A 14,514-nucleotide genomic window follows, 5' to 3' on the forward strand; every position below is an offset into this window, starting at 1 on the left:
ACTTCAATATACAACTTGTTCAAGTCATTCTCATCCAACTGTCATTGTTGATCAACGAGCAGAGACTATTGGCAAAACAATCCCCTTTAGTTGGAATGCCTTAAAAATTGCAATCCACTTAGGTTACAATTTTTTCTAAATTTTAACTAAACAAGGAATGTAAGTCCTTGTTCCCTAAACATGTTAGGTAATAGATAAGAGAAAAGTTTTTTTTTTTTTTTTTTTTTGGGAGGAGGGGGGGGTGGGTGAAGAGAAGATAAACACAATTCATATTTTAAACTCCCCCTGGTAAAAAGGTTTATATTTTAAATTTGATGAAAATAATATTAATAAGTACAGTTGGCGAGAGAGAGAGAGAGAGAGCGTTCCACAATTCAAACACCAAGCATCTTTTACATAAGAAACGATAACCTTAGATGGAATCAGGATCGGGTGCCACTGTTCCGATTCGAATCAAGCAATAATTCACCCGATTTTATTCTGATTCATCAAACCTTGCTTACATATGATAGCTGAGGTGGAAGCCTTGCAAGTTTTGCCTGATTGCCTATGCAACATGGGAATAAAAGAGAACCATTTCCCCCTCCTACTTACTGAAAATTTAGAAAAGGGCAATTAATATTATTAAGGGAAGATGTGAAATGCAATGTGGAGTTAATCTGAGCAGTGATTCCCAGACATGGCTAGTTCACTTCAGAGTATGGTATAGCATGCAACATGGATAGTTCAGAGTATAGTATGGCACTATGGCATGCTTTACAAGTAAATCCAAAGAGTATAGTATAATATAGTATAGTATAATATAGTATAGTATGCTATACAAGTAAATTCAAAACTACACTAACTCCAATCTGCAAACTGATATTTCCAAGAAAAAATTAATGTTGTACAATATGAATTCTCATACATTTATGGGTAAAAAAGAAATTAAAAAAAAAATAAAAATTTACAGCTGTTCTTTTATACACTTTTCAAACAGCTGGATTTTCTACTCTAAATCTCAAAGAATAATTCAAAAAAATCACATAAATAAAGATCACATAAACAATACTTTAAATCTCAAAGAATAATTCACAAAGATCACATAATACCGCAAAGCTATAATAACTCTCTTATCTTGTAGCAGTAAATAACTGGCTCCCAAGAGTCACAATTGGGGTGCCTTCACCCATGACTGTTGTCAGGTTCATTTCTTTATCAAGTATCCGATCGAGTTCTGCGACCACATGGTTCATGTTGGGCCTCCTTTCACTAGAGAAGTCCACACAATGGATGGACAGCTGTATGAACTCTTTCATGCCTTCAGTTGTGAAACTGCTGCCCAGCTTTTGATCAATGATTGAGGATATGTTGCTCGAGTCCTGATAATTTTGTGCCTTCAAGAAGCCAGACAAATGACTTTACTATCAGATAACTTACAACTAAGCTGAGACCTGAAAAAGTTACTTCAATTTTCCATATATGTGGCAATGGCATTTCTCAGCAGTTTTATAAGAATGGCAAGAATTTTGTAGGAGATCTCATCTACCAGTTGAGATAAAGGAGAGGACTATCAATTTCTCCATATAAGGCCAACTACTACCATCAGGATGAGAAGAGAAAGTCTAGAAACAATACTTCCACCTCACAGAAATGGCATAAGAGAGGTCTATTTGGATGTTAAGGATCATCTTATCATCAGAACAAGGTATACAGAGTGTGAATTACCCATTCAACCAAGTTTTGATCAGGTTCAGAAGACACAGATTGATCTGCTTCGCGCCCGCCCACCAGCTCCAGCATGAATACCCCAAAGCTGTAGACATCACTTTTTTCCGAGAATCTTCCAAATTCTTTCACCCTAGATATTACAAGAGTACAAACAACTAGTTATTTATCAAATAAAAGGAACAACCAAAGGTTTATAACACCTATGTTTTAATATCCCAGTCAATGATCTGATTTGGCCAGGTGACGACCTGAGTCAGGTTCCTTGTGAAATAGTACAATCATATCACTATCATGTTATATTTAACAATAAAGATATAGACCAGCATTTCAAATTGCATTAATATTAACTCAACTCCACGCAACTCAGCATAACTGTATCCCAACTAATTGTGAATCAAATTAATGTATGTTATTAATATCTCAAGTACCTAGATACTGGGTACTCAAAATACGAATCTAATATAAATAGTTGCAAGGAGATAAAAAAAATACTCTGGAGCAAGGAATATATCATCAGCCATCATTTGAGAAGATGGACCTGCAACATCTACTCCACCAAGTAAATTGCGGAGTCCAGCATCTGCAACCTTAGCAATGAAATTTTCATCTACTAGAACATTGGCTGTTTTGAAATCCTTATGTACCAAACGGGGGCTCAATGAGTGAAGGTGCGCCAAACCTGCATGGAAGTATAAATAAGTGGAACAATGTGAGAATTACTCTGAGATGTCTTTGATCCGGTAGAAGATATTTTTGGAAGAAACAAATCTTAGAGTGAAGTTTACAAAAGCATTTCACTGACCCATTATAGATCTTCAGTTACTAAGAAAAAGCATAAATAAAATATACTAGGAAAGCCACCAATGCTCACTGATTTTGCAGAGGATCACCTTTTGCTGCCCCTAGAGCTATTGAAAGTCTATGCTTGAATTCAAGCTTCTCATGGGAAACCTGACCCATACCTACAAAAGAGGAAACAAGCAAACTCTTAAATTATGCAGAGAATAGACCAATGGAGATGCAAGTATTTCAAAGAAAATGAATATAGGTCTTACACAATACATATAATGTAGATCATGGTTCCATATTTAGTGAAGTGTGAGGTATGGTCATCTCATTCTACATGTCAATACCGACAACAATGAAATTTTATAGTAAGAGGAAAATCCGTCGACTTTATAAATCGTGAGGGTTCAAGTCCCTCTATCCCCCCAAAAAAGGGCCCGGTTTGTTCTCATGTCAATCCACAGTATGTACAACTATCGGCCAATTAACATGATCCCCAGTACTATGTGCTATAACTTCATACAGTACATATTAAAAATGAATTTTGAGTATGCATGGCTAAGAATTACCATATAAGTGACTAGAAACACTTCCATTGGGTATATACTCGTAGATAAGCATTTGCAGACTATTTTCCTGGCAGTACCCGAGAAGGCTGACAAGATTTCGATGCTGAATAGATGCCAGATAACGCACCTGATACAGAACGCAATCTGTTCTCAATATTTCAGGCCATAACAGAATTACAAAGAAAGCCCCAAAATATAACACTGGAAGGAAACAGAAAGGCACATAGTTAACAAATCAACGATTTAAACATTTCAAATTAGTTTTTACATTGTCAGAGAATTTACTCCGTAAACAGGCTGACTTATCATCAATATCATTACCAAGTTTATGCCAAAACTAAGCTCGTAAACAAATCAATGGACACTTTAACTGGAGGAAAGGGGGGAAGGGGAAGAAAAAGAAAGTGGGAAGATGATACGAGACTCAATATTGAATCAATCCCATAATGGCAAAACTAATAAAACAGATGAGAAAAGAATCACAAGCTTCAGAGAGGAACTCTTCAGACAGTTTAAAAATTCAAATTATTCTTGGACAGACAAACCAACTACATGCATATTGGGAAACATAACCTCAATTTAATAGGTAGTAGTAGAAAAAAGATGGCTATTACCTCCTCAAAAAATTCCCGAGTTGGCATCCCAGGTCGCTTTTTTATGGCCACAATCATTCCATCATAAAGTAAACCTTTATACACCTTGCCAAATTTTCCTTCTCCAATCAAATTAATATCACTAAAGTTCTTTGTAGCCAAAGCCAAATCTTCCATTGGAAAACTCCTAGCTTCACGTGACTCAGGTGGAAGAGTTATACCTCCTGCTAAAGACATCTCAACTCCAACATTTCTTCCCACTGTCAGCACAAGCAAAGAAAAGAAACATGGTCCAAAGGAAGAGGAAGAAGAAGCAGAAGATGTTTAGTCCCAGAGACATTAAGTGCACCTGAATCCATATCCTCTTTTAAGTAAATATTGTTACATTACCTTGAACAGATGGATCAGATGAACCGGTCTCAGAGGTTCTTGAAACGCTCCTGTTTTGAGACAGGCAGAACCATAGAAATACTATTACCATCCCCACCAAAGCCACGGCTCCTGCGGCACCTCCAATTAATGCCGCAACAAGAGTCCTTGACATTTGGTATGGGAACCACTTCAGCTATGCGCAATGATAGTCTCAGAGTATGTATCCCTATACATTGAACCTGGAATATAGAGGAATTCCCAGTATAAGCAGAATGGAGATAACTGTACAGAAGTAGCAAACGGCAATGCAAACTATTAGGGTTTCACAGTATGATCAAATAACAACATTTTGGTGAATCTTCACAATTCTAAGGCCTTTCTATTGATGGGAACAAAACCAATAATACAAAGGAGTACATAAAAATATCTGTTATTCATTCAAGTAATGAAAGGCAGGACTGACATAGCTCAGAGGCTTGTGAAATTGACATGCTTATGCAAGTCATTAAATATCCAGGCGCGAAATCTGCAGATTTCATAAGCCAGTGGACTGTAACGCAGAAATGATACAGAACACAAACCCACTGAAGGACCAAGAAAATTTCAGAATTACAACGCCATCAACTATGGAATGAAGATCAAAGTAATATAATATATTACGTCTAATATAATAGAGAGATCAAGGGAGTCTATCGCGATAAAAGCTCAATGGATCATGTTTATTTATTTAGTTACTACCTAGGTCTTGTGCATAGTCACCTGGCAAGTGGCAATGGAATACTCAAATGAGACCTAAACAGTACTCTAAAAGGCTAATTTTATTAGTGGAGGTCATCGTTAATGATGTTTGATATGGAATATAAGGTTGGAAAAAGAAGGGGGGGAAGAGTTAAAAGAGCGAATTTTGCAAACTGTTCCATATCTATCTGCTCCTCTTAAATCTTCTGAAGAATGATAAAAGCAGTTTTTACTTTCTTTTTCTATTTTTTTACTATATAATAAACAGTCGAAGAAATGATAGCAGTTGAGAGCGAAAGAAACATAAACATGAACATGAATTTGATACCTGCAATATCTTCCCAGGCAAAGGAGGCAATGCGATCTTTAGACAGCTCTTCTTCATCCGCTGCTGAGGATTTAATCAGTTTTCCAAATGCCGTCATCGTAAACAAGACCAGAATTGATCCACATTCCCATCTTGAATCGCCTTGGGCAGAGATCGAGAAATCAAATAATGCCCAGATTGAGAAAAATTTGTGATGGGCGTCAAAGGAACAACCGCACCCACTACTCTCAAGTAAGTAGTGAATAGTGAAGATTAGTGATTACGACCAGGCATGAACTTCCAATTCGAGTTGCCGGGTCCGAATCGAACCTGCAACAACTTCTTTCTCTCTCTCTCTCTCTCTCTGTGTGTGTGTGGGGTGGGGGGGGGGGGGTGCTACTCTAATTCTGTAACTAACCCCCTTGTGTCTGAAGCATCACTACTGTACTTGTGCTTATTTAATTGAAATGGCTTCTCTGTATCATCATCGCCGAATACCGACAATGCCGACAGACAATGACCTCGCGCCGACACAGACAATAAGGGTTTACCAGCCTCTCTCTCAATTTTAGTGAATACAGAATAGCCAGCCACCACCACCACCAATTCACTTCCAATTCAATTCAATTCAACAGAACTGAAAGTCTGAAAACAAGAACAAAAAAAAACGAAAAACTCAAACTGAAGATGGATTAGAATAACAAAAGAATAGAAAATTATATAAACCAAATAATAAATTTAAAAAAAACTTAATTAGATAGAGAAATGTCGAAATGTTGAGAGGGAGGGAGGGAGACAGAAACTATATGGAGTAGAGGGAAGGGGAAAGAGAATGGAATCATAGGATAAATGGAAAACAGGAGTGAAACTGGAAATAAAATAAAATAAAATCGTATTTGTGAGCTGTAAAGCAGTTTCATGGTTGTCTGGTAGTGCAACTTGGAAGGAGGAGAAGGAGGGGTTTTCATTGATTTATTTATTTATTTATTTAACTTATGATTAATATTATATTATATTATGTAATCTGTGGGCTGGACTGTCCAGGGCATCTTCACTGTAACAGACTAACTGCATCTAACCAAAGTAAACAAGGGAAAAAAAACAAAGACACAAAAAACAGACTGGAAATTGACTGAGAAATAAACAATAGGCAATCAAATAAATAGAAAAAAAATTTGAATCAATTTCAGCAAAACGAAATTTATGAAAGAGACGAAGGTAAATGTTATCTTCAATCATACGGAGTCCACACCAGACACCATCCATTTTGGACATTTTTCCTAATTCTTTCCTAAACAGGAAACAAAAAAATTGATTCGAGAGAGAAAAGAAGATTAAAAAAATAAATAAAAATACAGATAAGTTTTATGGGGTGGTGTTCTCTGTGTTGCAGCGCAGCCTGTTCCCAAACACATGGGTCTGTCATTCAAGGGGGGCAAAGTGGTCATTTTAGTCATCCCCATGTGTCTGGGCACAGCCTGCGCCCTCGGCATAGAAAACATTCTCCTAAGTTTTATACATTGGATTCTACCCCCCAAAAAAAAAAAAAAAGTTTTATACACTGGAGTGACAGGACATATAAGAATCTTTCGTTACAAAAGGTTATAGGTATTCTGGGTCGGTGTTTGTATTGATCCGGTCGATATACAAATCGATTAGAATCAGGCCTATCAGGCTGTTTCCGGGCCTGGTTTTAAAATTGATCCATTTTTTGGTTGATACATCCGATCTGATTGATATCGGGCTCAACAATACTTGTATGTGTCAGTCACGTCAGGAATTTGATAAGAAATAGGTATATAAGTCAGTAATGGATAAAGAAAATACATAACCATCTAAAAGGCTGGTGTTAGCTGTAATTGCTTGTATTTTTATTTGTATGGCATAATAGCTTGTATTTACCTGTAGATTGTAATATTCTCTTGATATTTGTTTTCTATGTATTTTTCTTTCTTTGTTTTCTCTTGCTATGTATAGATTCATTCTCTCAATATATATCATATTCGATAATGGAACACAAAGACGTTTTACCGGATTGCCTCATTCACATGCCATCAGAGTCATAAATATGCGATAAGGATCTCTGCATCCAGAGAACCTCAACCCCTCTCTACCATCTCCAACCATTATCTGAAACCACTGTTGCCTTCCTGGACCTAAAACCCACCACCACCTTCTGTACGTCCTCTGCTGCTATGAAACCTGCCTTCTTGTGACCACATCCACCAACGTCCACCATCTCCAACTTGGACTTGCAACCACTGCCATCCGCTCTCTTACACATCTCTGTTGAATCTCCTAACCAGCCAATTTCCTCTGCTTTGTCGGAATCCATTTGAGGTTCCGCCACCATCCGTTCGTTGCTTGACCTATAGTGCAACCACTACAACCAGTCGACATTGCCCTTGCCCGCGCTCCAACAACCCCAGCCTTCGCCCCAACAACACCATCTCTAAATTGTTCACATCACCTTTTTTTTGCTCTCGCCCCAACATCCTTTGTTATCCTCACCACTGCCCCCACCCCTTTGTTGCCCTCGCCGCAGCCCCCACCCCTGTCACTCTTGCCGTAAGCTCTTACCACTTTTCTTCATTAACAATTGGGTAAATTATAAAACACCCCCTGATTTTCAATCAAAACTCATATCACCCCCTGGTTTTTGAAAAAACTCAAACCAACCCCTGATTTAGACCCCAAAATGACAAATTAGTCTCTAACATTAGTTTTATGCTGTTAAGTGATGATGCCAGCCAGTTAAATAAATTTAAATCTCTAAACTACCCTTGACCAATGTTGAAGATGAACGAAGGGTAATATTGTAAATTTAATTCTAATGTTTTAGTACAAGGGTAAAATAGTCCTTTCACACCAATAACTAATAGCAGACTAACACCGTTACTGTAGAGGGGGACATTTGAGTTTTTTAAAAAACCAGCGGTGATCTAAGTTTCGATTGAAAACCAAGGGGTGATTTATAATTTACCCTTAACAATTTGAGATGAAAGATCTTAATTATCTACAATATTTATTGGGTATTGAAGTCACTTCGATTTTTGTCAATTTTGTTTTTTCTCAAACTAAATATGCTTCTAATATTCTCTCTACGGTTGGACTTTTTGACCGCAAGAGATTTGACTATCCACTTGAACTTAATGTCAAAGTTCGCCCTATTGATGGAGAGCCTCTTTTTGATCTTCAGCTCTATCGCACACTGATGGGAAGTTTAATTTATCTCAGAGTCACTCAACCTGATATTACTTATATTGTTCATGTAGTCAGTCAATTCATGGTTGTGTCTTAGACTATTCATTATTGTTGTGTGTTAGAATTGAAAAAGAAGTTCTCCCATTGACTTACGTCTTGGGTTTCATCTTTATTTATAATCAACTTAGGAACGGTTACAAGTAACAACCTCCATGTGCACCCATGTGCTTATCTAAGAGCAGTTATGCCAGGTGGCCATAACTTAACAAACAATGACTCTAACTACGTTATATCTCTAACATCCCCCTGCAAACTCAAGACTCCGGAACGGAGATTGAGTTTGGCACGTAACTGCGCAAACCGGGCTGAGGAGAGTCCCTTTGTTAAAATATTGGCCAATTAATCAGTCATAGACACATAACGAACACGTAGAGCGTGCTTTGCAACCAAATCACGGATGTAATGATAGTCAATTTCAATGTGTTTCGTGCGAACATGGAACACTGGGTTGGCCGTGAGGAAAGTAGTGCCTATGTTGTCACACCATAGAGTTCGCGGGGATGATAAAGAGATATGTAGTTCTCCAAGCAGAGATTGAATCCAAGTGAGTTCAGTAGTTGCCAGAGCCAAGGCCCGATACTCACTTTTCGTACTGGAGCGGGCCACAGTTGTTTGCTTGTGGGACTGCCAAGATATAAGATTGGACCCTAGAAAGACCAAGTACCCCCCAGTAGACTTCCTGTCATCAGGACAGCTGGCCCAATCAGCATCCGTATAACCCGTCAGAGCTAGTGAAGAAGAGCGAAATAGTTGTAGCCATGAAGAATTGTGCCCTTTAGATATCTTAAAACTCTCTTCGCGACCAGCCAATGCTCATCCGTGGGAGCTGCCAGAAACTGACAAAGTTTATTCACTGGGTAGGAGATGTCTGGGCAGGTCGATGTCGCGTATTGTAGGACACCAACGATGCTACGATATTTGGAAGGATCTAACAAAGGTGTCCCAGACTGACGGGAAAGAGTAGAGGAAGACACCATTGAAGTGGCAATGGGCTTGGCACCAAGCATATTTGCCCGCTGAAGAAGCCCATAAATGTATTTTTGTTGAGAAAGCAAGAGCCCATCAGTATTGGGTATTAATTCAATGCCCAAAAAATAACGGGCCGTGCCAAGATCCTTTATAGCAAAGTCTACTGCCAAAGTATTGAGAAGATGTTGAATGTCTGTAGAAGAAGGCCCAGTGACGATGATATCGTCAACATATATGAGAATGTAGATCAGGCCTAAAGAAGAGTGTCGAATGAACAGAGACGTATCTGTCTTGGACCCAACAAAACCCAAGTGTAACAAGTATGTGCTCAAATGCTGAAACTAGGCCAGCAGGGCCTGCTTGAGGCCATACAATGACCGCTGGAGCTTGCAGACATAATCAGGAAAATAGGTATCCTTGTACCCAGGTGGTTGTGCCATATAGATGTCCTCGGTTGCATTGGTGACATCAAGTTGGCGCAGAGGCCAACCGCGCGAGACAGCGATGGCCAAAACAACACGTATGGTGGTAGGTTTCACTACCGAACTAAACGTTTCAGAGTAATCCAAACCATGCTCTTGTGTATACCCCTTAGCAACTAACCGTGCCTTATACCTCTTGAGAGTACCATCAAACTTATATTTGACCCAGAATATCCACTTGTAGCCAATGATTTGACGATGTGGTGGTGCCGGGGTAAGTGTCCAAGTCCCATTTGAAATGAGGGCATTAAACTCGGTATCCATAGCCTTTCTCCACTCAACAGACTTGGAAGCTTGAGTGTAACATGTTGGTTCAATAATGGGTGAATTAGAAGCCACTAGAGCCATCGATAGTGGGTGCTTCATGGCTAGAAAACTCGGGGGAACCTTGGCCATGCGAGTGCCATCTTGACTCCGTGTGACCATAGAATGTGTACGCCCAGAACGAGGCAGTAATGGGCCTATGGGCCCCTCTAGTAATGATATAAGTTCTTGTGGGCCAGGTGGAGAGGGACCATGGGCTTGACTCAACGAATCAGACTCAGTGGGGGCCTGACTTAAGGAACCAGATCCAGTTTTGGGCCTGTGGTGTGGCACTAGCAGAATGGGCCCGAAATGAATTAGTAGAGGAGGGAGCTCGAGATACAGTATGGGAATGGGCCGATGAGGAGCTGGTAGAGGGAATAGAATTAGAGAGACCCAAAGGAGTAACGGCTGGATGAGCCAACTGTGGAGGAAAAGAAGGCCAAGAAGATGGTCCAAGAGAAAAAGATGGCGCAGCAAATGAAGAGAAAGAATAGGATGGAAAAGTATTTTCATCAAACACAACATGACGCGATATTATAATCTTCCTAGTGGAGGGATCAAAGCAGTTATATCCCTTGTGACTGGGTCTATAACCAATAAACAGACACTTAACCGATCTGAAATCCATCTTATGGCGATTATAAGGTCGGAGCAGAGGATAGCAAGCGCACCCAAATGCCTTAAGAAACTCATAATCAGGACGATGCCCATACACTCGAAAATATGGTGAGTTGAATCCAAGCGCCACACTAGGGAGATGATTTATAAGGTATATTGCTGTACCAAAAGCATGGCCCCAAAATTGAGAGGGTAACCCACAATGAGCTAGAAGAGACAAGTCCATGTCAACAATATGTCGATGTTTCCTTTCTACAGTTCCATTTTGTTCGGAGGTGTGTGGACAAGATAATCGATGTGCAATCCCACACTTGAAAATTTTTAATTGAACACCCAAACTGATTTTCAACCAGTGCCTTAGATGTTTGAAATGCCGAAAGAGTATCAAACTTGTTTACAAGAAGATAAAGCCAAGAAAAACGAGTGAAATAATCGACAAACAACACATAATATCGATGGCCCTCCATAGACAACACAGGGGCTGGTCACAGTTGGGAGGTTGTGAGTAGCAAGAACCTAACGCACAACTCTATGTGAAGCATGTCCAAGTCGCATATGCCAAAGCACCTCAGATGATCGAACAACAGAGTAACCAGCCGGGGATGAGTCTGTTGTGGAGGAAGATGAAGTAGATGCAACGGACAATCGGAGATTCAGCTAGTACAAGCCATCTCTAATTGGGCCGGTTAGCAGGGTACTCCCCGAGCAACGATCCTTGATGCAAAAATTATTGGGGTGAAATTCAAAATAAAAACAATTGTCCTGAGCAAATTGACGGACAGAGAGTAGATTGTGCCTCATGGTAGGAACATGAAGAATGTTCTTGAGATGAAAATTTGTAGAACCAGAAGAACAAGTAGAGTAGCCAAGATGTTTGATGGGTAGACCTGTTCCATTGCCAATACAAACACTGTCACCACCAGTGTAATCAGAAGAAGATTGAACTACACTCATGTCAGGAGTAATGTGATGCGTCGCTCCGGTGTCCGGGTACCACGATTGATGATTTCCATGAAAGCCAGTAAAGTGTGCCTGAGGAGGATCAGTTATAAAACGCTGATAGCAAAATTTTGTAGAATGGCCTGGCCGATTATAGATCTAACAAGTCGAAGGATAAAGGCCAGAGTAGGAGTTGGTGTCACGAGTGCCTCTATCAAAACCACCACCATGATAGTTACCAGCGCCACTGCCACCGCGATAGCTGCGACCACGATCGCAATCGCAAGAGCCACGATAATCGCGACCATATCGACCAGAAGTAGAATCACCCTGCCATGGCACTGGAGACCGATCTTTGGTTACAGCAGGAGACGTAGAAGAGAGATCAGCCCCAGAGGAAGAGGTTGCAACATTAGCAGAGGAATTCGTCAGATCTTGAAGAACAGAGGCACTACGAATTTCATCACTCAGAAGCAATCCACGAAGATCCTTCATCTTCACCGGCGATTCTCGAGTCGCCACAGAGGTAACAAAGGACGAGAACTCATAACCGAGGCCTCCAAGCGTAAACAACACCAGATCTTCATCAAAGACTGGTTTCGAAACAAGCGTAAGCTCATCACCAATTCGTTTGATCCGCAAGAGATATTCAGTCATGGAGTTAGAGCCTTTCTTTACACTGTGTAAATTCATCCGCAGCTGCACCACTCGAGCTTGCGAGTGAGAAGCATACGCCGATGCAAAAGTAGTCCAGACTTCGAAAGACGTCTCAAGGCCAACAACCTGAGAATGCACACTCTCTGTCAACGAGGACAAAATCCAGCTTAGCAGAAGTTGATCTTGCTTCTGCCAGGTGAGAAACTCAGGATTCAGAACCGGAGAGGCAGACATGGAAGAAATCACAAATTCCGGTGGACAATGCAAAGTGCCGTCGACAAACCCTATCAGGCCGGAACTGCGAAGAAGTGGCAGAAATTGAGAACGCCAGACGACATAATTGGAAGAAGAGAGCTTAATGGAGAGAAAATGATGAATATTGGAGAAAGATAGGGAAGTTTCAGTCGAAGTAGGAGAAGAAAGGTCAGAGGTTGAAGATGGAGACACCATGACGAAGGAGAATCTTCAAGAAACAGAGTAAAGCAGCGAAGAAAAAAAAAAAAAGAGAGAAGGTCAAAGGATTGACTTGCTCTAAGATACCATGTTAGAATTGAAAAAGAAGTTCTCCCCTTGACTTACGTCTTGGGTTTCATCTTTATTTATAAGCAACTTAGGAACGGTTACAAGTAACAACCTCCATGTGCACCCATGTGCTTATCTAAGAGCAGTTATGCCAGGTGGCCATAACTTAACAAACAATGACTCTAACTACGTTATATCTCTAACATTGTGCTACACATTCTTCGTTATTTAAATGGTACATAAATAAAAGGATACTCGTCCTTGCTTCGTCATCTCTCGAACTTCGATGTATTCTAATGCTGATTGGGTTGGTGATGTTACTGATTGTCGGTCTACTATAGGTTCTTGTCAATTTTTGAAAGATACTCTCATCTCATGGTGTAGCAATAATTAGTTTATTGTGTCTCGTTTTCGTAATGAAATTGAATATCGTGCCCTTGTTGATACTACATCTGAGATTATTTAGCTGTAGTGGTTTCTTCATGATACATTTGGGTGTCTCCTTGACTAACCTAATTCCACTCTTTTGTGGTAACAAAATTGCGATTCAAATAAGTCACAATAAAGTCTTTCATTAAAGGAAAAACATATTGAAATTAATTGGTCTTTAATTAAAGGAAAAACATGTTGAACTTAATTAGCATTTTGTTCGTCGTCAATATCGTCAATGAACACTTTTCTTGTCACACACTTCCTCTAAATATCAACCGGCGGATCATTTTATTAAGGCTCACAAAAATAAGCATCTTCGATATCTACTATCCAAACTTCATATGCTATATCATTCACCATTTTGAGTTTGAAGGGAGTGTTAGTTGTAATAGCTTGTACTTAATTGCAGATTGTAATATTCTCTCAATATTTGTTTTCCTTGTTTTCTCTTCCTATGTATAGATTCATACTCTATAATGGAATACACGAACTGTTTTACTAGATTGCCTCATTCACAACTAGTATTTTATCTCGATTCATTGACATGATACCAATAGTTAGAACCATGTTCATAAAGACCCTACATGGATAGATGATGAGGCTATTCTGATTGTTGGATAAAGAAGTCATGGGTTGGATAAACAACTTGACAAATTTCATAGTTTAATTCAAGCAACTACCCTTTCATGTATTGACATGCATTTGATCATACACGTCTACGGTACTCCAACAACCATTATAAATCTTAGAGATCAAGAACCCTAGATTTTCAAAACTATGTGAAACTTGAGTTATGAATAGAAAATCTAAGGATCTATCAATCCACCAAATTTGACTCCCTTTTGATATGGCTTATAAAAAGGACTTGTTGGAAAGATTTAAATCATAACATGAAGGAATCGAGCTTAAAAAAATAAAAACAATAGGAGTATAGGACTACCTATGTGTTGCTTTCGGCTATGAGTCCCCCTGTCTATTTTTTTTAATAAAAAATCAAGCGAATGATAACACTCACATAAAATGATAAAATGATAGAATGCTTTGGATTCTCATTCTCTTAGTCTTGGGTATTGCACAACCAGTCAACCATAACATGGTCAGCAATGAGAAATTTACTCAAACAAATATCTCGGAAGTGCTAATCCCGCGCGCCTACGGCATGGCAATTATTCGCATTGTTTGTCATTTCTAGGGTAGGCCTCACCTTGTTGAGTTGTTGGTGATTTTCTTTGAAGTTGGGAAGCAAGGTT

The 14,514-nt window shown here is 39.5% G+C and overlaps 1 protein-coding gene across 1 annotated transcript; it reads right to left on the minus strand.

Annotated features, from left to right (window-relative positions):
- Positions 1-841: 841 nt before the first annotated feature.
- On the minus strand, positions 842-5,374 carry LOC122672911 (probable receptor-like protein kinase At5g18500). Its single transcript, XM_043870415.1, has 9 exons — positions 5,097-5,374; positions 4,049-4,269; positions 3,680-3,918; positions 3,066-3,192; positions 2,601-2,672; positions 2,203-2,389; positions 1,708-1,840; positions 1,092-1,376; positions 842-1,050 (listed from the first exon to the last, which is right to left on the minus strand). Exons 2-8 carry the CDS (start codon positions 4,200-4,202, stop codon positions 1,113-1,115), a joined length of 1,176 nt encoding a protein of 391 aa, XP_043726350.1. The 5' UTR covers positions 4,203-4,269; positions 5,097-5,374; the 3' UTR covers positions 842-1,050; positions 1,092-1,112.
- Positions 5,375-14,514: the final 9,140 nt, after the last annotated feature.

This window comes from Telopea speciosissima, chromosome 8 (genome assembly GCF_018873765.1).
Source record: "Telopea speciosissima isolate NSW1024214 ecotype Mountain lineage chromosome 8, Tspe_v1, whole genome shotgun sequence".
Lineage (NCBI taxonomy): Eukaryota > Viridiplantae > Streptophyta > Magnoliopsida > Proteales > Proteaceae > Telopea > Telopea speciosissima.